The sequence below is a fragment of the Carcharhinus amblyrhynchos genome, chromosome 5 (genome assembly GCF_965287045.1).
Source record: "Carcharhinus amblyrhynchos chromosome 5, sCarAmb.v2.hapA, whole genome shotgun sequence".
Lineage (NCBI taxonomy): Eukaryota > Metazoa > Chordata > Chondrichthyes > Carcharhiniformes > Carcharhinidae > Carcharhinus > Carcharhinus amblyrhynchos.
The window spans coordinates 117,605,086-117,627,294 of NC_137328.1; the positions used below are offsets into that span (position 1 = coordinate 117,605,086).

At 47.6% G+C, this 22,209-nt stretch overlaps 1 protein-coding gene across 2 annotated transcripts in view; it reads right to left on the reverse strand.

Moving 5' to 3' along the window:
• Window positions 1-22,209, reverse strand: part of galntl6 (polypeptide N-acetylgalactosaminyltransferase like 6) — a 1,196,842-nt gene that overhangs the window by 99,044 nt on the left and 1,075,589 nt on the right. For both annotated transcript variants that reach the window (XM_080189755.1, XM_080189754.1), the window contains one exon: window positions 7,665-7,886. In XM_080189755.1, coding sequence (XP_080045881.1) covers window positions 7,665-7,886 — 222 coding nt within the window. The remainder of the gene's footprint in view (window positions 1-7,664; window positions 7,887-22,209) is intronic.

The following is a 22,209-nucleotide window of genomic DNA, read 5'->3' on the forward strand; positions in this document are numbered from 1 at the left end:
TGGGTGGCCAAATTTCTATAAATGAAGGCCCTGTTTGGGACCATTTGTGCGGAACTGTCGTCATCAGGGGGCTGACAGCTCTAAATGGAGCTGGTCCCCCAACAGCAGCTTGTGGGATGTGGGGGAGGGGAGCAGAGGTGGGGGGAGAAATTGTGTGGCTGTAAAATCAGAGTGGGCCACAGCCACGGAAGGCAGCCTCCACGGCCCTCATGATTTCGCTGGAAGGATTTCCCCTCCGACACTTGGCCCCGTATATTTTTCACAGATGTCTTTTTGCCTGCCTGCTGTGTGTCGCAGGGCCCCTGCCTGAATCAACAGCAAGCCCCACACTTCGACCGGCAACTCTTGGGGTGGGCCGCCATCCTTAATATGACAGTAACCATGGCGACTGTAAAACTCTGGGGATAACCCACCAGCTGCCCATGTGTATTGCTGATGTGTATTGTTAGTTCAGGCCGAAGTGTGTGATTTGAAGAAAAAATTAGATATATCTCTTGGGGCTAAAAGGATCAAAGGCTATGAGGGGAAGGCAGTTGAGGGAGGATGGAATCAGGATATTGAATTTGATGATTAGCCATGATCAAAATGAACAGTGGAACAGGCTGGAAGGGCTGAATGGCCTATTTGTGTTTCTAGTTTCTATACTTCTATGTTTCCTCAAAAGAACACAAGAAATAGATGCAGGAATGGCCAGCAGGCCCTTCAAGCCTACCCCACCATTCTGTACAACCACGGCTGATCTAATCTGGCCTCAACTCCTTTTTTGTGCCATTCCCCCTTGGCCTTCTATTCCCCAATCTATTAAATATCTATCCACCTGCACCTTAAATGCTGCTGATGATCCAGCTTCCACTACGCTTTGGGGCAGAGAATTCCCGAGACTCACCACACTCTGCAAGGAGAAATTTCGACCCACTTCAGTTTTCAATGACCTGCCCTTTATCATGTCCCCTTGTTCAAGACTGTCCATGAGTGAAAACATCTCACCATCTACCCTGTCAAGCCCCTTCAGGATCTTATATGTTTGAATAAGGTCACCCCTCACTCCTTCTAAATTTCAAGGAATATAGACCCAGAAGATTTAGTCTCTCTTGATAGGACAATCCTCTCATCTCAGGAATTAGCCTGGTGAATCTCCTTTGGACTGCCCCCAGTGTTACTATATCCTTTTATAATGTAACAGAACCAAAACTGTACTCAGTGTTCCAGGTGACCAACATCCTGTACAGGTGTTGTGCTATCCAATTGCTAAAATTCAGGCCTGCATTGCCTTAGTGACAAATTTTCATCAAAACTGGAGTAAATCCCACTGGTTTCTTTGGTAGGAGTTTCAAAGTGAAGCTCTCACACTCTGTGCACTGCAGGGATCATGAACGTGATTCACTCCAGTATTCAGTGGGACCTATCTCCGCTGGAGAAGCTGGCAGCATAGCGCTGAGCGGGACCACTGTGCATGCACAGATCTGTCAGCACCGAGATCGGCGCATGTGCAGTGATCCCGCGCTGCCGGCCTCCCGATCATCCCACGGCCCCCCCGTGCAACACTGGCTGTCTACCCTCCCTGGCATGATCGCTGACCCCCCCCCCCCCGTGTATGTCCGGCCTGGCTTCGACACTCCCACGCAGCTCCTGATCTCCCACCTCCCCGCACCAGCTCCCCCACAGTGGCAGGCCCGAATCCCCCTCGCAGTTCCGATTCCCCCAGCAGGCTGACGCCCCGCACCCCAATGTCCCGCCCGATGGCTGGCCTCCCTCCTTCCCCCATTGATCTGTATGCAGAGTGGCAGCAAGACCCCACACTTCCACCGTTCTTCCCCACCAGTCCCTGCCCCCATCAGGCGGTGCCCCTAGACCCCCCCCCCCCCCCCCTCATTGGTCCTGCCTCCCTGGGCATTGGCATCTTGCCCCTTGGCCAGTGCCAGAGGGCCAATGCCCAGAGGGCACTGCTGTCTGACCTTTTGGGGTGGCCCCAGTTGGCCCCACTGGAGTGGACCACTCTGATGAAGGGGGGGGGGGGGGGGGTAGATGCTAGCGGGCCTGGAGACTTCAGTCCTGGGCCCGCTAAAGGAATTTAAAATATAATTGGTAATGAGTATTACCACAAGTTACATGCCTCCCCACCGATCCCTGGCGCACAGCTGATGCCACCGGAAATCCGGTGCTGGGAGATGCTAGTGCAGCAAAATGTGAGAATTGCCCCCATGTAAATCATTGTAAATTAATGTAAATCATTGTTGCAGTACATTGAAATGTCTGCAGATGGCGATGTTGGGTACACTCAGCTCACTGCTCTGTGCTGCCACCTGCTGCATTTGGGCAATATTGCAACATCTTGGCTGATCCAAGGAGATGACTACTTCTCTGGGCAGAGTGGACACTTTCAGCTCAGCTGCAACTCAAAGGGATGCTAATTTAACAGCAAGGAAGTTAATTATATGCCCTGATTGACATTTCCTTTTGTTCTGTGCTTTATCCTCCCTTTTCATAGAATGATAGAATCTTGGCAATGCAGAAGAAGGCCATTTGGCCCATCGAAACTTCAGAGACTCTCTGACAGAGCATCCTAGCCAGGCCCACCTTCTCACTTTATCCCTGTAACTCTACGCATTTACCCCACTTAATAGATAGAAGTTTACAAAATGTTGAGAGGAATAGATAGGGTGGACTCTCAGAGGCTATTTCCCCGGGTTGAAATGGTCGCTACGAGAGGACACAGATTTAAGGTGCGGGGAGGGAGGTTCAGAAGTGATGTTAGGGGTAAGTTTTTCACTCAGAGGGTGGTGAGTGAATGGAATCGGCTGCCGTCAGTGGTGGTGGAGGCGAACTCGCTGGGGTCTTTTAAAAGACTCCTGGATGAGTATATGGGGTTTAATGAGATTGAGGGTTATAGATAGGTCTGTAGGTTGGTAGGTGATGATGTGATCGGCGCAACTTGTGGGCCGAAGGGCCTGTTTGTGCTGTAGTGTTCTATGTTCTATGTTCTATGTTCTATGTTAATCCCCCTAAATTAACATGTCCTGGGACACTAAGCAGCAATCCACCTAAAGGATATTATTAAACTAGATAGACTGCCAAGAAGATTTACTAGGATGCCACTGGGACTTGATGGTTTGAGTTATAAGGAGAGGCTGGATAGACTGGAACTTTTTTCTCTGGCGTGTAGAAGACTGAGGGGTGATCTTGTAGAAGTCTATGAGATAATGAGAGGCACAGATCAGCTAGATAATCAATATCTTTTCCCAGAGGTAGGGAAGTGTAAAATTAGAAGGCATAGATTTAAGATGAGAGGGGAGAGATACAAAAGTGTCCAGAGGGGCGATTTTTTTTCACACAGAGGGTGGTGAGTATCTGGAACAAGCTGCCAGAGATAGTAGTAGAGGTAGGTACAATTTTGTCTTTTAAAAAGCATTTAGACAGTTACATGGGTTCAATGGGCATAGAGGGATATGGGCCAAATGCAGGCAATTGGGATTAGATTAGGGGTTTAAGAAAAAAGGCAGCATGGACAAATTGGGCCGAAGGGCCTGTTTCCATGCTGTAAACCTCTATGACTCTATGTCTCTATAACCTGCCCATCTTTCCCCATTCTCCCGTGTAGAGGAGGCTTTGGCCGAGTAGTATTATTGCTAGACCATTAATCCAGAAACTCAGCTAATGTCCTAGGGTCCCGGGTTCAAATACGGCCACGGCAAATATTGGAATTTGAATTCAATAAAAAAAACTGGAATTAAGAATCTATTAATGACCATGACACCATTGTCGATTGTTATATTAAACCTACCTGGTCCACTAATATCTTTTAGGAAAGGAAATCTGCCACCTAACCCGGTCTGGCCTACAATGTGACTCCAGAGCCATGGCAATGTGGTTGACTCTCAACTACCCTCAGGCAACTAGGGATGGGCAACAAATGCTGGCCAGCCACTGACCATCATGTCCCATGAATGAATAAAAAAAGATGTGCATTCAGTAATGTGTGTTGGTGATCACACTGGAATATCTGGCTTTCCCATTTTCCCCCGATACATACAGGTGGTGGTGAGCTGCCTTCTCAAACCCCAGAGTGCTACTGGGGAGGGAATTCCAGGACTTTGACCCAGCAACAGAGAAGGAACAGTAATAAGGAACAAGTCAGGATGGTATATGGCTCAGAGTGGAATTTGCAGATGTTGGTGTTCCCATGCCCCTGCTGCCCTTGTCCTTCTTGGTGGGCTTGGAAGGTGATGTCAAATGAACCTTGATGTATTGCTGTGGTGCATCGTGTAAATGGTACTAACTGCTGGCACTGAACGTTAGATATAGAAGATATAGATTTAGAATCCCGACAGTGCAGAAGGAGGTCATTCGGCCCACTGAGTCTGCACCAGCAATAATCCTACCTAGGCCCTATCCACATAAACCCACATATTTACCCTGCTAAACCCTGTAACCTATGCATTCTGGGACACTAAGGAGCAATTTATCATGGTCAATGTATGTAGCTTGCACAGCTTTGGACTGGGAGGAAACCGGATCACCCAGAGGAAACCCATGCAGACATAGGAAGGATGTGTAAACTTCACATAGACAGTGACTCAAACCGGGAATTGAACCCAGGTCTCTGGAGCCAACTACTGCACCACGTGCCACCTACCATTACTGTTGAAGGTAATTAACTGCCACATTCTCCTTGCTCTTGGTTTTGTGACAGAATCTCCAGTTCCTTCCTCAGACTTTTCTCCCTACCCTCAAATGCCTCTGCATACTCCATATCAACCACGTTTTCAGACATTTTCTCTAAATAGCCTATTCCTGGTTTCTCCCGTATGAAATCCTTTGGGCTTTTGCACCAAAAAAGGTTCTATACCAGTGAAACTGGCTTGTGCTGATGAACTAACCTTGTCTGACATCTCAATCCATTGCTATTTTTCAAAGTATTGGAAATGCTGTAAACTTCCCAGAGCAGTGAATCCAGTGAACATTTTAAATATAGACATTTAAAACAAAAGGAATAATAACATACTTGCAAACAATTAGGAGGGACAGAACTAAGGAGCAAAAAGGACGACCGTTCTTCATGCTGTAGTGTTTAAATGTTATTCAGATTCGACTGCTAACTCCAGTGCAGTCAGCCATCAGATTAATGGAACAAATTCATTCATTCCACATGGACCCATACTATGTGGGCTGTGAGTCTGCCTTGACGGCACGCTCTCCCTCCCAAACAGTGACTTTCAAGCTCCGATGCTCACAGATTTCTGGAGCTCCCTCAGGTTTAAGGAGGAATGGCAGCTCGTTTACAGACTGCAACTGCAAAAGTAGCAGCATTTAAAGTTTATTTATTAGAGTCACAAGTAGGCTCACAGTAACACTGCGATGAAGTTGCTGTGAAAATCATCTACTCGCCTGTTTGGGTGCACCAAGGGAGAATTTAGCATGGCCAATGCACCTAACCAGCATGTCTTTTGGACTGCGGGAGGAAACTGAAGCACCCGGAGGAAACCCACGCAGACATGGGGAGAATGTGCAGACTCCACACAGACAGTGACCCAAGCTGGGAATTGAACCCAGGTTCCTGGTGTTCTGAGGCAGCAGTGTTAACCACTGTGCCACTCTAAAGATTATAAACCCCTCAATTAAACCAACCTTCCTCTACACAAGACTTCACTAAAGAACTCATCCTCATAATGTAACTCTTTGTCCCCACTATTATTCTGGTGACTCTCTACCGCACCTTCCCCAGTGAACACAGGCCTCTGAATGGGATCTGGACCACAGCTTTATGCACCTGTAGCATAATTTCCTCTCCTTTGTTTCCCATTCCATTTTACTTGTCTATTCAATCAGTTTCTTTGTACCTAACCACCTGATTTAAGTCCTGGTGTCTCTAAATTGCCCTGCTCTTGCACAATGCCTAGCTTCCCATCTGAAATAGCCCTCAGTTTTAAACCTTAGCTTATTTTTATTTATTAATGTCACAAATAGGTTTACATCAACAGCGCAATGAAGTTACTGTGAGAATTCCCTAATCACACTCCGGTGCCTGTTTGGGTACACTGAGGAAGAATTTAGTACAGCCAATGCCCGTAGCCAGCATGCGTTTCGGACTGTGGGAGGAAACCGTAGCACCCGGAGGAAACCCACGCAGACACGGGGAGAAGGTGCAGTCTCTGCACAGACAGTGGCCCGAGCCGGGAGATCGAACCGAGTCCCTGGCGCTGTGGGGCAGCAGTGCTAACCACTGTGCCACCATGCTGCCCATCAAAGTCTAATCAGAGCTGGCTCATAATTCTGGCAGAGCTAAGTGCCCCTATTCGATGTGATAAAAGCTGCTGTCTGGCTTCAGGTGAAGTGGTTTTAAGACAACGTCAGTCACACGTAGACTAAAGATCAGGATGCTATATAGGTTTAGCATGCTTGCGTAGCAAAGCATATTGAGGGTGTTTCTACCAGCACCAACCAGCGGACTAAAAGCGTGACCACAGGGACCACTTTAATCAAGGAATTAAAGATTTGCATTGATGCAGCGCCTATTCATGTCAGGGTGTCACAAAGCGCATTATAAATAATGAAGCGCTTCAGAGTGTGGTCATTGTTGTAATGTAGACAATCCGACAGCCAAGTTGTGCACAGCAAGTTCCCACAGGTAGCAATGCCATAATGATAAGAGAACGGGCCGGATTCTCCGACCTGGCCCGCGACTGGGATTATCCGGGTCCCGCTGCTGTGAATGAAGTTTTGGCTGAGTGCCAAATTCTCTGTTCTAGCTGGCACCGGCCGCGAATGGCTGCAGAATTCCGGCCAATATGGCTAGTGATGTTAGCTGAGGGATGAGTGCTGGCCAGGACATGGTGGAGCAGATGGAGGGGGAGAGGGATTGGGGGAGGAGGGGGGGGGGGGAGCGGGTGGGTGGGTGGTAAATGGTGAGGGAGGGGTGTTGGGGAACAGATGACTGCTCCTTAAAATAACACCTTGGGATCTTTTACATTCACCTGTGAGGGCAGGTGGATCTTGATTTAACATCCCATCTGAGTGACTGCACCGCTGACAGGGTAGCACTCCTCCCTCAGTGCCGCCACTGGAGATAACAGCCTGGGATTTAAACCCACGACCTTTCAACTCAGGAGGTCAGAATGCTGGCAGTGTGAGCAGGGCGGCACGCTAGCACAGTGGTTAGCACTGCTGTTTCACAGCTCCAGGGACCTGGGTTCGATTCCCAGCTCGGGTCACTGTCTGTGTGGAGTTTGCACATTCTCCTCGTGTCTGCGTGGGTTTCCTCCGGGTGCTCTGGTTCCTCCCACAGTCCAAAGATGGGTGGGTTAGGTTGATTGGCGATGCTAAGAAATTGCCCCTTAGTGTCCAGGGATGTGTGGGTTAGAGGGATTGGTGGGTATAATTTATGTAGAGATTTGGTGGTAGGGCCTGGGTGGGCTTGTGTTCGGTGCAGACTCAGTGGGCCAAATGGCCTCTTCCTGCACTGTAGGATTCTATGATTCTATGACTCCTGTTTCAGTGGAGCTGGCACTTGGAGCGGGAAGAGGAGCTACCCAGCTGTTTGTGTTAATGGGACAGAGAAATGTGACATGGCTGTAGCCAGTGATGCCTTGAGCCAAGCTGCCCTACAGCGCAATGGGCTCGGCCACGTGTCAGCCGGCAGGCTGGTGACCCTTCACCTTTGTACTCACTTCTCCCCAGGCTGCCGGCGGAGGTTCCACGGGAGGGTAATACTTCGGCAGGTCCCAGGCCACCTCTGTCATGAACCACTTGAAGTCCTTGCATTTGAGGTGTTTCCGCAGCATCTTCTGGGCCATCAGGTCGCCGGTGGAGAGGTGCCGGTACTCGGGTCTGCGCTGGTAGATGTACTCCGCGTACTCATCCATCCAGGTCTCTGCCACTCTCTTCAGATTCTGTGAACAGCGGGTTAAAATCCAATTACTATCCTGGCACTGCTGTGTTAGAATAAGCTTGCTTTACCTCTACTGAAAAGATAAAATGCCGCATTGACTAGATCACAGAATCTTGAAGCACAGATGGTGGCACAGTGGCACAGTGGTTAGCACTGCTGCCTTACAGTTCTAGGGACCTGGGTTCGATTCCCGGCTTGGGTCACTGTCTGTGTGGAGTTTGCACGCTCTCCCTGTGTTTGCGTGGGTTTCCTCCGGGTGTTCCATTTTCCTCCCACAGTCCAAAGATGTATGGGTGAGGTGAATTGGCCATGTTAAATTGTCAGGGGAACTATTAGGGTAAATACTTGGGGTTACGGGGATTGGATCTGGGTGGGATTGTTATCGGTGCAAGCTCAATGAACCAAATGTCCTCCCCATGCACTGTATGAACTGACTCTATGAAGATGGAGGCCATTCGCTCCACCATGCCAGTGCCATCTCTTTGAAAGACTTGCCTGACTAATCACAACTGGTCCCACTCTCTGCCCCATTGCCCTTCAAATTATCCCTTTGGAAGTATTAATTGAATTCCATTCTGAAATTTATGATTGAATCTATTCCCACCACTCTCTCCGACATTGCATTAAACATCACAACAATTCACTACATGACAAAAATCTTCATTTCCTCCCGAAACATAGAATCCCTGCAGAAAAAGGCCATTCAGCCCATTGACGTTGCACTGGCTCTCCAACAGAGCATTCCACTCAGACCCACTGAAGCCTCATCCCCGCAACCACAAACATTTACCCCATTAACCCTCCTAACCTGGATACCTTGGGACACTAAGGGACAAGTTAGCATGGCCAATCTACCTAACCTGCACATCTTTTCCAATGATGATAAACCTGTACCCACCAGATCTGGCCAGTAGTTCCTCGCTGTCTGTCAAAGCTGCAAATAATCTTGAACATCTCTACTAAATATTGTGAGCTGGATTGAACAAACAGGAAGAAGGAAGCTTTGTAACATGGTTCTTGATATTAAATGGGGGAGTGCAGACGGAGGGCCATTGTGGTGAGTGGGAGAAGGCAGAGAATGCTGGGATAGTGGATGTATAGTGGTGTATTTCCTACTTGAGCAGACTGACAGGATAGTGGGCTAAGCCTGCGATGGAAGGCCTCAGCGATTTGGGGTGGTCTTGGGTACCTGGGAGGTATTGTATGTTGGTGGTGGGGGAGATGGAGTCTCAGGCCAGCAATTTGAAGGAATGGGAGACAGAGAAACACCAGGAGGTTTGAAGGGGGTGACATAGCTGTTTCGCAATGTATTCTTTCATGGGATGTAGGAGTTGATGGCAATGCCAGCATTTGTCACTCATTCCTAATGGATCCCAAGAGTGCATGGTGGCACAGCAGTTAGCACTTCTGCCTTACAGTGCCAGGAACCTGAGTTCAATTCCCGGCCTGGGTCACTATCTGTGTGGAGTCTGCATGTTCTCCCTGTGTCTGCGTGGGTTTCCTTCGGGTGCTCCGGTTTTCTCCCACAGTCTGAAAGATGTGCTGGTTAGCTGCATTGGCCATGCTAAATTCTCCCTCAGTGTACCCGAACAGGTGCTGGATTGTGGTGACTTTCACAGTAACTCCATTGCAGTGTTAATGTAAGCCTACTTATCACATCAATAAATAAACTTTTTGCCCTGGAACTGAGTGGCTTGCCACAACATTTCAGAGGGCACTTAAGTATCAACCACATTGCTTTGGGTCTTGAGTCACAAGTAGGCCAGACCAGGTAAGGACGGCAGATTTCCTTCCCTAAAGGACATTAAGTGGGTTTTTACAACAAGTGATGTTTTATGGTCACCTGTACTGAGGCTAGCTTTATAATCCAGATTTATTGAGCTGAATTTAAATTCCACCAGAGGCCATGGAACTCAAGCAGTGGCTTAAACTTACAAAGTATTGTACTTGCATTCTGAGCCACAGAAGGAAACATTAGGGCAGGTATTTAAATCACTGATCAAAGAGGTGGGTTACAAGGTGTGGCTTAAAGGAGGACAGATTGGGAATTGGTTAATGGACAGAAAACAGAGAGCAGGAATAAATGGGGCATTTTCAGGCTGGCAAACTGTGATTAGTGATGTATGCCAGGGTTAGTGGTTGGATTAGTGCTGCTCACATTGATTTTTATCGATGCTTTGGATGTGGGGATTAAATATAAGGGGTGCGATTTTCACAAAAAAAACTAAGTGCCTAAATGGGTGGGAAAATGTGAGGTTTTCTTGCCAAATTTTTGGGCAAGTTAGTGAAATGAATTTACAACACTCTCTGCAATGTACAGGCCTTCAGGCAATTCACACCAGCAGGGAGGGCAGGATTAGGTTGGGAGGCAAGCAACGGACTGCTGAGGGAGCCAGTGCGCATGTGCCGATCTCCCAGTGTACTGGGAGGTCAGCTGACACGCCCTCCCTCCCAAACGCTGGCCTCCCAATCGCTGCCCCTGATGCCCCCCATTAGACATCATTCCCTGCATTCCCCCCACCCCCCGCCACTCCCTGATTGCAGGGGACCATTCATGATCCCTGCCGCTGTGGACCTTAACCAGCGGGGTCGGAAACATCAGTGAGTCTGGACATGCTAAAGAGATGCAAATGCAGATCTTCATATTGTAACCAGCCTCATGCTGTTCCCTGGCATGAGGCTGATTACATCAATAAAATAGCCCAGGAAGATTGCTTTACATTGGCCTTGATTACTGCTTTTTGGACTCCTGCTGACATTTCACACCCTGCCACGCTACTGAACTAACGTAATGGGGCAGGAAAATCACACCCAATCTTTCCAAGTTTGCAGATGACACGAAACTAGCTGGAAGTGTGAGTTTTAAGGAAGGTGCAGAGACACTTCAAGGGGATATGGGCAAATACCTGATGGAAGGAATGCAATGTGGAGAAATGTGAGGTCTCCAACTTTGATAGCAAAAACAGAAATACCGAATATTTCTTAAATGGTGAGAGGCTGGGAAATGCTCAACATCAAAGGGACTTTGGTGCCCTATGTTCATGAGTCACTGGATGATAACATTCAGGTGCAGCAAGCAATTAAGAAAGCAGATGGTACGTTGGCCTTTATTGTGAGAGAGTTGAAATAAAGCAATAAAGGTGCCTTATTGCAGTTATATAGAGTCTTGGTGTGACCACATCTGGAGTACTGAGCCCACACTGACTTTTTGACAGAGTATCTCACCTGGGCCCACCCCCCACCCTATCCCTGTAACGCCATACATTTCCCCCCAAAATCCCCTAATCCTCTAATCTTCGGGCAGTTTAACACGGCCGATGCACCTAACCTGTATATCCTTGGAGTGTGAGAGGGAAACGGAGCACCCGGAGGAAACTCACGCAGACACGGGGAGAATGTGCAGACTCCACACTGACAGTGACCCAAGGCTGGAATTGAACCCAGATCCCTGGCACTCTGAGGTAGCTGCGTTAACTATTGTCCCACCATGTTGTCCTTTATCGTACTACATTTGTGCATAATAAGAAGCCTCACAATACCAGGTTAAAGTCCAACAGGTTTATTTGGAACCACAAGCTTTCGGAGCGCTGCTCCTTCATCAGGCGAATGGAGAGGTAGGTTCACAAACGCGCTATATATAGACAAAGACACAATTGCAAGATAATTACAGATTGGAATGTTCCAATGAAGGAGCAGCACTCCAAAAGCACAAGATTTCAAATAAACCTGTTGGACTATAATTTGGTGTTGCAAGATTCTCACTGTGCCCATCCCAGTCCACATCATGGCTACTATTTGTACATAGACACAGAAGAGAGGATAGTGAAGGAAAATGGTGATGGAGTAGAAGTTCGGCCATGATGTCAATGAATGGGCTGAATGGCCTACTCCTGCTCCTATTTCTTATGTTCTTCTAGTTGGGATTTCCATCCCATCACCCCAATCGTCCACTTATTTTAGTATCGGCCCAGAAGTGTTTGGAAATGAGGAGTGGTCAGTTTCTGCATTCCTTCCTTAAACCTCTTCACCTCACTATCTCTTTCCTGGGGGAGCATCACCTTTAAGAAGGTGACAGTTAATCCAACACTATCTAAAGGAGTAGACTTAGAAGATGGCAGGAAATGGGTGGTATGGAAGTCTCCTGATAATCAGTCCTGTTAAAGTCAGGGTGTGTAACAGGAGCCCAGTGCGACACTGCCCAAATAGTGCTGCCAACCAAGGGCTACTTTGGTTTTACTCTGAAGTCTCCAGGTAAGGTCAGTTGACTTTTACATCGTATTTCATCACCACAAATTATTTACAGCACAGAAACAGGCTATTCACCAAAACTCGTCCAAGCTGGTCTTTGGACCACACATGAGCCCCTCTCAGTCTACCACTTTACTTTTCCATATGTACTAATTTAGCTCCTTCTTAAATGTGTCTGTTTTTATTCACCTCAACTATTCCTTGTGGAAGCAAGCTCCACAATCTAACCACTCACTGGGTAAAGCAGTTTCTCCCGAATTCCCTACTGGATGGTTAGGGACCATCTCATATCTATGGTCTCAATTTCTGCTCTCACTTGTAAGTGGGAACATCAAAAGCTCTCAGAATCTCATAAACCTCTTTCAGGCTTCTTGTTCCTGAGGAAAGGTGCACAGACTCTTCAACCCAGACACAACTAACCCCTCACTTCCAGAAGATATAGAAGCAGGACAAGGCCATTTGTGCCCTTGAGCCTGTTCTGCCAATCAATAAGACCACAGCAACCTCAGATTCACTTTCTGATCTTATTGCCACATCCTTTCATTTCCTTAGTATCTAATAAACCAGCATTCCAATAAATTCTTTGCATCTTCACCAGTGACTTGGAATCAAATCTTCCAAGTCTACCCCTTTAGATAGTGTTGGATTAACCGTCACCTTAAAAGTGATGCTCCCCCAGGAAAGAGGGAGGGTGGGCGAGCACAGCGGGGAAGTCGGTTGAAGACTGCTCAGGCTGCCATTGCGCAGGTGCCTGGATCTCCTGTCAGCCCCCCCACCTCTCATAGATATCGCACCCCCCCACCCGCCCATTATTGGCCCACGGCAACACGAGTCTCTGACTTCGGGGCATCGCGACCCTCTACAGCCCTCCCCCATCACAGCCCCCTCAGCTGCCCGCCCCCTCTGCAATCCCTCTTGCACACCCCCTGTTTGCCAATCACCGTCCCCCCTTGTCTGCCGATCCTCGCCACTTGCCACAACCCCTGAGCAGAACTCCCCCTCACTGCAGAACTCCCCTTACTTCACCACTCCCATCACAGCCCCAACTGACCGACTGTGCTCCCAACCATCTGGGGTGCTTCAATGGCCTCTGATTCCCCCACCCCGGCATGGTCTTGGCTCTGGTCTCCAATGGTGGGGACCATGAGTGGTTATCATGAGCAAGAGGAGGGATGACTCTGGGAGGTTGGAAATGGCAATGCTGACTTGTTAATGTCACGGTAATCATGACACCCATATTCAAAGTGGTTCTGTGCCTTTTCTGGGTGCAGAGTCGATCTTGCTGGCATAACAGGGCTGGGAAGATGGTACCAAATCAGTTTGTGCCTTTTGTGAACCAGGTTTTCAGCTACACATGCTATTTTCCAGGCCTGATCGCACAGCGCAATGGGCCGGTAAGATTGCACCCAAAGCACGGTGGCACAATGATTAGCACTGCTGCCCACAACTCCAGGGATTTGGGTTCGATTCCCAGCTTGGGTCACTGTCTGTGTGGAGTCTGCACGTTCTAAATATGTGCGGGTTAGGTGCATTGCCCACGCTAAATTGCCCCTCAGTATCCCGGGGCGCGTAGGTTAGAAGAATTATGGGGGGTAAATATGTGGGGTTATGCGAATAGGGCCTAGGTGGCATTATTGTTGGTGCAGACTCCGAATGGCCTTCTTCTGCACTGCAGGGTTTCTATGTGTCAACCAGGCCGAGTTGTGTGAAGCTATCCTACTATTCTGGTACAGATCTGAGCATGTTCGATAGCAGGGAAGTTCTGAGGCAGAAATCCTAAACATGCAGCCTTATACTTTAATTGATTGAAAAGCAAGTCCACATGACTTACAGTTGCCCTGACAGCCTCATGTGGAGAGGTGTTGCTTATAATTAGTTTTCCTTATTGATTACCCGTTACCACATGATGTGTAAATTGTCTCTGTGCCTCAACAGGTTTCACAGCCACCCAGCTCCTGTCCACACACACACACACGCACGCACACACACACACACACGCACACAAACACACACACACACACACACACATGCACACACACACAGAATTTTTTTGTCGACAATGGCAATTAATTTGTTACTCCCATATAATTAAAGTGGCTCAAAGTCCATTACTTCTACTGAATAATTTACAACCAATTATGATCCTTTTAAATTTTAATGCGAGGCTGCTGCAATGGTGGCCCGAACCCTTGTAGTTTTTCAATGAGAGAGTTTGCACTGTGCTGCTTCCTCCTGACTCTAACCTCACTGGAAAACTGTGGGCAGAATTTTCCTGTCTCGCCCAGCATGGGATTCGGAGCGGGAAGGGGCCGTTGACCTGGGGTGGGATTTTCCAGTCTTGGGGTGAGTGTGGCTGCAAAATCCCGCCCTATGTTTAGAAAGTCTCTATGCCTGCACTGGCCTTGATTTCACAGAATCCCTACAGTGCAGAAGGAGGCCCTTTGGCCCATTGGCAATAATCCCACCCAGGCCCTATCCTTGTAACCCCACATATTTACCCTGCTAATCCCATAAACCTATTTATCCCAGGACACTAAGGGTCAGTTTAGCATGGCCAATCAACCTAACCCACACATCTTTGGACTGTGTGAGGAAACCGGAGCACCCGGGGGAAACCCACGCTGACACGGGGAGAACATGCAGACTCCGCACAGGCAGTGACCTGAGCTGGGAATCGAACCCAGGTCTCTGGAGCTGTGAGGTAGCAGTGCTAACCACTGTGCCACCCAATTTTTTGGGTGATAGAGGCAAAAATAAACCTACTGGCCGTGAATGGATTACTTTTTACACAGCAGTCACTTTAATTGCCAGGGTTATAGTGGGCGGAATGGTGCTTGCTGTTATCAATGCATCAAATGTGCAACAATTCGTGATTAGGAAGTGATTCCTATAAACTGAGAATGTTAGGGTTAGGGTTAGTGTTAGTGTTAGGGTTAGTGTTAGGGTTTTAGGGATTTTCACTGCTCTGCCATTTGTCTTCCAATAATGGGAAAAGCAAGTCAGGAGCAGATTATATATTTAAGTGGTTGCATGATTTCTTTAAGAGATGGTCACATAACTTGATGATGACGTCATTGGGGGACTTCACAGGTTCCTGCTTTAGTTTCAGTTTGTGCTTTGTACAGACAACATCTCCTGCACTAAATTCGTTGTTACCAGTTTAAATTCATGTGTGCAAAACACAGGGTGATTCTCCCAGCCTGCTTAAGCAGTGTCACAGGCTGGGAGACTCAAGAATGGGCCGTGTAGTTTGATTCTCGCCGGGCTTCATGGTGTCTGCGCATCTTCAGCAACCAGATTTCTAACATTGTCAGCTCCGTGTCAAAAATCAGCATGGAGCTGAATAAGTTATTTAAATGTGCATTTCCCTGCCATTAGTGGTCCTGGGATGGAAGTATCTGCTAGTATCTCCCCCCTTCCTGCCCAGGAATGTTTCACTCCAATGGGGTTCTCCACTTGCGGGGAACTGGTGGCCCGGCCCCACTGGAGTGAAGGAGGGGCCATAGAGGTTCCCCAGGAGATCGGGAAGTGCCCCTGGAAATTGTCAGTTTGACAGTGCCAACCTGGCCACCTGGCACTGCCCAAGGAACAAAGTGCCAATGCCCAGGGGGCATCTTTGTACTGCCCTCTGGGCATTGGGCAGTGCCAAGGAGGAGTGACCAGAGAGGGTGGGCCTATAGGGATGGGGATCCCTGGAGGGTGATCGGTGGGGATGTGCAGTCCTGCTGCCACTCTGAAGTCAAGATCTGCGATAGAGGGAGGGAGGCCAGTGATCGGGGCTGGCCATCAGGGTGGTGGGGGGGGGGGACATGGCTGGGAGGTCAGTGACCTGATTGTTAGGGGCAAGGGGGGAGGTTGCAGGGCCAGCGATGTGGGGTCATGGTGCTGGCCAGTGATCAAGGGAGGCAAGCATTGATATCACTGCTGACAGATCGGCACATGCGCAATGGCCCCTTCAGTGGGAATAGGCCTCACCCACAGCTTTTTAATGGGATTCACGCTGTGGCATTCTGTGATGCACAGAGTGTGGGAGATTCATTTTGAAACTCCCGCTGAAGAAACCAACTGGATTAACTCCAGTTTTTACGCAAATTCGGCACTTAGAATTTTTTTGGGAGAATCCCACCTCACCTCATTTTCTTTTTTGTTTAAACCCCCACAATTCCGAACATGTTACCAAGAGAAAATTGACGGTGAGTTGGAATTTTCTTTCATTGAGAACATGGAGAAATTATCCTAAAGTAAAAAAAAGCATTGTGTGTCCCCGCACTTAGAAAGCTGGGGAAAATCAACAAACAGGATTAAAGATTGAAGCCTTTGAAAGAAGTCCAAGTGAAAAAATAATAATTTCATTTCTTTCTTAGGGACTCCCCTAAGCTACAGGGTCTCCGCATGTGTTACAATGTGTACAGGCGGAACGGGAGATTAGCCACGCAGAGGGATAGGGTGGACGCTTTCTGTGTGGTTTTTATGAAAGGATCATGGAATGGTGACATTCCAAGCAGTATCTAGGCATGTTTGAAAAGAAAGAATGCTTTGCTTTATGGCTAGAGTAATTTGAAACAAAATATAATAGTCTCCAGGATAGAAGAACGATGAATAGTGGGAAAATAGTAAAAAATATACTGTGCAGTCTTGAGTTCCTAGTGCCTGCAAGAGAAATGATGGATGAATTAATATCCAAGGGGCCTTTCGATGATGAAAATGAATCATGGAGTTTTTATGCCGAGCATTTTCAGTACTTTGTACAAGCGAATAAAATTGTAAATGGGTTGTTCATACCAGTTTTTCTTAGTACAGTAGGAAGTAAAAACTTCAATTTGCTCTGGCACTTGGTTCATGCAGCAAAGCCAAGAACCAAAAGTTACAATGACTTGACAAAGATCCTTGAAGACCATTGCTCTCCATGGCCATTGATTATTGTGGAATTGCTCAGGTTCTACTGAAGGAATCAAGTGGAAGGTGAAAGCATTGCTCAGTTTGTGGCAACCTTAAAAAGACTGGCACATCAATGTGAGTTTGGCGAGTTATTAGAAGATACTCTTCAAGATTGTATAGTTTATGGCCCCCAAAATGAGGCTATCCAAAGAAGATTGCTCACTGATCTTGCTTTGATTTTGAAGACGGCAGTAGAAATCGCTGTGATAATGGAATTGGCTGCGAAACAGGCTTCACAATTTGGGGCAGGAATGAAGATCCACAAGTTGGGAACTGCCTAGAAGAGATCAAAATGGCAACAAGCATGTCACAGATGTGCCGAAAGGGGTCATTCAGCAAGTGAATGCTGGAGCCAGAATACTCAGTGCAAGAATTATGGCAAAATGGGTTACATTATAAGAGCTGGTTGGGCTAGAACAGCTTCTCTGAGAAGAATATTCAGAAGAATCTGGGCACCTTCAAGGAAAAGAGCAAGATGCATTCTACAAAAAGAATTTACAACCTTGAAGAAAAAGAATTGTGACTGTGAATAAGAGAATGTCCAGAAATATGACAAAGAGCTCCAACTGAATGTTTTATCCATACAGGGTGAATTACATAGATTCTGGGTGTTCCAAAGTTAAGTGGATAACCTATTAGGTAGGAGGTTGATGCTGGTGCTGCTGTATTTTTAATTCAGACTAAATACCAACAAAAGCCGAAGCACCTTTCTTTAAAACAAGCTGATATGATTTTAAGGACATACATTAAAGAGATTTTGTCAATAAAAGGTTACATCATAGTCAACATAATAATAATTACATCATAATCATCATATTCGGATTGGCGGATGGTGACTAGTGGAGTGCCCCAGGGGTCGGTGCTAGGGCCTCAGCTTTTTACCATTTATATAGATGATCTGGAGGAGGGAACCGAGTGTAGGGTGTCGAAATTTGCTGATGACACCAAGATTGGGGGAACGGCAAATTGTGCGGAGGGTGTGGAGAGTCTGCAGAAGGATCTAGATAGGCTGGGCGAATGGGCCAGGAAATGGCAAATGCAATTTAATGTTGGCAAGTGTGAGGTGGTCCACTTTGGTAGGAAGAATGGTAGGAAGGAATATCACTTACGGGGCGAAAAACTGCAGCAGGCAACGGTGCAGAGGGACCTCGGGGTCCTTGTGCATGAGTCGCAAAAACCCAGCTTGCAGGTGCAGCAGGTGGTCAGGAAGGCGAATGGGATGCTGGCCTTCATAGCGAGGGGGATTGAATATAAAAGTAGGGAGGTCTTGCTGCAGCTGTATAGGGCATTGGTGAGGCCGCAGCTGGAGTACTGTGTGCAGTTTTGGGCGCCGCACCTGCGCAAAGATATTTTGGCCTTGGAGGGAGTGCAGAGGAGGTTTACTAGGCTAATACCGGAGTTGAGGGGGTTGAGCTATGAGGAGAGGTTGAATAAACTAGGCTTGTACTCGTTAGAGTTTAGAAGAATGAGGGGAGATCTCATTGAGACGTATAAGATGATGAATGGGATGGATAGGATAGAGGTGGAGAGACTCTTCCCGCTCAAAAAAGACAGTAGGACTAGGGGGCACAGCCTCAAGATAAAGGGGGGGCGGTTTAGAACGGAGTTGAGGAGGAACTTCTTCACTCAAAGGGTGGTGAATCTCTGGAATTCTCTGCCCGTTGAAGTGGTGGAGGCTGCCTCGCTAAATATTTTTAAGACGCGGGTTGATGGGTTTTTGATAAGAGAGGGGATTAAGGGTTATGGGGAGAGGGCGGGAAAGTGGAACTGAGCAGCGACAGATCAGCCATGATCTTATTGAATGGCGGGGCAGGCTCGAAGGGCTAGATGGCCTACTCCTGCTCCTATTTCTTATGTTCTTATGTTCAACATAGAGTTGAGTGGACTGTCTATGTGGAGAGAGTAGAGTTGCCTCTCCAGGTGGTCCGTGGTAATTTCCTAGTTCTGTTGGGAGATATGGTTGGACAAGATGGTGCTGAGCTGGAGTGCTGTCAAGGGGTTGTTTGATGTCAAAACAGACCAACAACACCTTCTGGATAAATACAAGAGTGTATTCAAGGAGATACTGGGCTTAGTGAAGGGAGTTCAAGTGAAACTCAAGATAAAGCCAAATAGTCAAAAGTATCAAAGCAAGAGCGGTTCAATGTGCAATTCATCCCAAGGTCAAAGAAGAATTAGTACAACTTGTTAACACTGGTGTGTTAGAGCCAGTTACAATGTGTAACTGGGCTACCCCGATTGTACCTGTCATGAAATCAGATGGTTCAGTTCCAACTTGTGGTGATTTTAAAACAAGTATAAATCCAGTGTTGTGCGCTCATCAATATCTACTTCCTTTAGTTTAAGATTTGTTTGCTAGTTATCAGTTGGGCAGAAATTCAGCAAGATTGATCTTTCACAAACATACTTACAGATGAATGAGGCTGCTCAATTTCAACATTGTTTACCATCGTTACTCATAAAGGTCTTTTTTAATGTAAAATATGGCTTATGGAACAACATCTGCAGCAGCCCTATTCCAAAGATCGATGGGTCAGATTTTAAGTGGTCTCTGGGCTGTACAATCTTACCAGGATGATATTCTAATTATAGGGTCCAACTTGAATAATTTAAAAGTAATAGCGGAACATTTTGAAGCACAAGGGTGGGGGGTGGAAGGGGGGCTGAGTTTCCCCCCAAAAATGTAAGTGCCCAACGGGCAGGAAAAAGGGAGATTTTCCTGTCCATATTTTGGACGAACTTAGTTGGTTGAATTTCCAGATCTCTGTGCTTTACGGAATCCGCCAAGGGATTCGCGGTGGTAAGGTGGAGGAGTCTAATCCCACCCGAGAGACCAGCAACAGCATTCTGAGTAGGCCACTGTGCATGCACCGACCTGTCAGTGAAGAGATTGGCACGTGTGCACTGGTCTCCCCCCTTGCTGGCCTTCTGATTGCCAATCTCTGTGACTCTCCCCCCGATTGCCAGTCCCCCATGGTCAGTCCTGACGTTTCCCCAAAAGCCAACCTGACCTTGCCCCATGGCCAACCTGACCACCCCCTCCCATGGCCAGCCCCAATCGCCCTCCTCCCTCCAAACCCCACCGATCCCTAATGCAAAGTGTGTAGCAGGATCCCCCTGCTGACGTCACCACCGATCAGCCTCACTCCCAGTAGGCTCCAACCCCTTCGCACTGCCTGGTGCCCAATGGGCAGTGCCAGGGTGCCTAGTAGGCACAGCCAGAGTGTCAGGCTGGCACTGTCATGGTGGAACTGCCCAACTGGCAGCCCCCTTGTCTCTGACCTTTCGGGAAGCTTCAATGGCCTCTGCCCCACCAGCGAAGTGATCATGCCTGATCTCTCTCCATTGATGAGGTATACCTTTAATCCCTGTGGGTGGGAGCATCTCCCAGTGGGATAGGAAACATTAGTAAGCCCAGGACAGTACCCTGTTTCCTTTCTTAAAGAAGGGAACAACATTGGCTATTCTCCAGTCCTATGGAACCTTGCCTGTGATCAAAGAGGATGTGAAGATATCTGTTAAGGCCCCAGCTATTCCTCCTCTTGCCTCCTGCAGTAACTTGGTATAGGTCCCATCCAGCCATGGGGAATTCACTCAGGATTTCACCCATTTCCTGTGGTTCCATGCATAACTTCCCTCCATTGTCCTTGAGTAGGCCTACTCTTTCTCTTACTCCTAATATGTGCATAAAAAGTCTTGAGATTCTCTTTGACTCTGTTTGCTAAACATTAAAGTCTGCATGAGTTTCCCCCGGTTGCTCTAGTTTCCTTCCACAATCCAAAGATGTGCAGGTTAGGTGAATTGGCCATGCTAAATTGCCCCTTAGTGTCCAAAGATTATGTGGTTTTGTCATGGTAAATGTGCAGGGTTATGGGGATAGGGAGGTGGGGAGGGCCTGGGTGGGATTCCCTTTTGGAGTGTTGGTATAGACTTGATGGGTTAGAATGCCAGCATTTATTGCCCATCCTTAGTTGCCCCTGAATTGAGTGGCTTGCTAGGCCTTTTGAGAGGGGCAGTTAAGAGTCAACAACGTTGCTGTGGCTCTGAAGTCACATGTAGGCTAGACTGGGTAAGGACAATAATTTTCTTTCCGCAAAGGGTTTTTACGACATTTGACAACGGTTTCATGGTTATCAGTCGACTTTAAATTCCAGATTTTTTTCAATTGAATTCAAATTTTGCCGTCGGCTGTGGTGGGATTTGAACCCAGGTCTCCAGGACATTAACTGGATCTCTGGATTACTAGTCCAGTGACAATACTACTACATCACCACCTCCCCTCATTGACTGTGCATAATGATTAATGGTGCATAGTACTGTGTCTAGAGTATTATTGGTACTATGAATAACATCACAGTAATTTGATCTCAGAAATAAAAGGGGAGGGGCGTTATATATTTAAGTGGTTGCATGATTACATGAAGAGTTGGTCACAAGATTTGATGGTGATGTCATTGCGGTGCTTCATAGACTCCTTTAGTTTCAGTTTCTACTTTATACAGGCAAAACTTCCTGCAATACACCCGTTGTTCTTACTTTGAATCTACACATGCAAACCACATCTTTCTCTTTTTGTGTGTAACCGATAACCCCTAACATTGTGAGGACATTACAGAGCCTGGCTGTGTTGAGCAGCCTACCACAACTCTCTGACATTTTATTGCATCTTCAACTTCCCACCCACTGCCCCTCAAACCCCAGTCCCCCCACCCCCCAGCCCCCTGCCACTGCCACTGGCATTTTAGTCCACAAACCTGGGATCCAATAAAATCTCACCCCGAAGTCACATTAGATGCTGGGCCACTGGATTTTCCCATAGATGAGGAGTCAGGTTAGAAGGCAGGCGAGCTGGTAAATTTGTACTGCAGTGCTAGTTTCCTGATGTTTTGCCAGTTCTGGGCGGCATGGTAGCACAGTGGTTAGCACTGCTGCTTCACAGCTCCAGAGTCCTGGGTTCGATTCCCGGCTCAGGTCACTGTCTGTGTGGAGTTTGCACATTCTCCTCGTGTCTGTGTGGGTTTCCTCCAGGTACTCCGGTTTCCTCCCACAGTCCAAAGATGTGCGGGTTAGGTTGATTAGCCATGCTAAGAAATTGCCCCTTAATGTCCAGGGATGCATAGGTTAGAGGGATTAGTGGG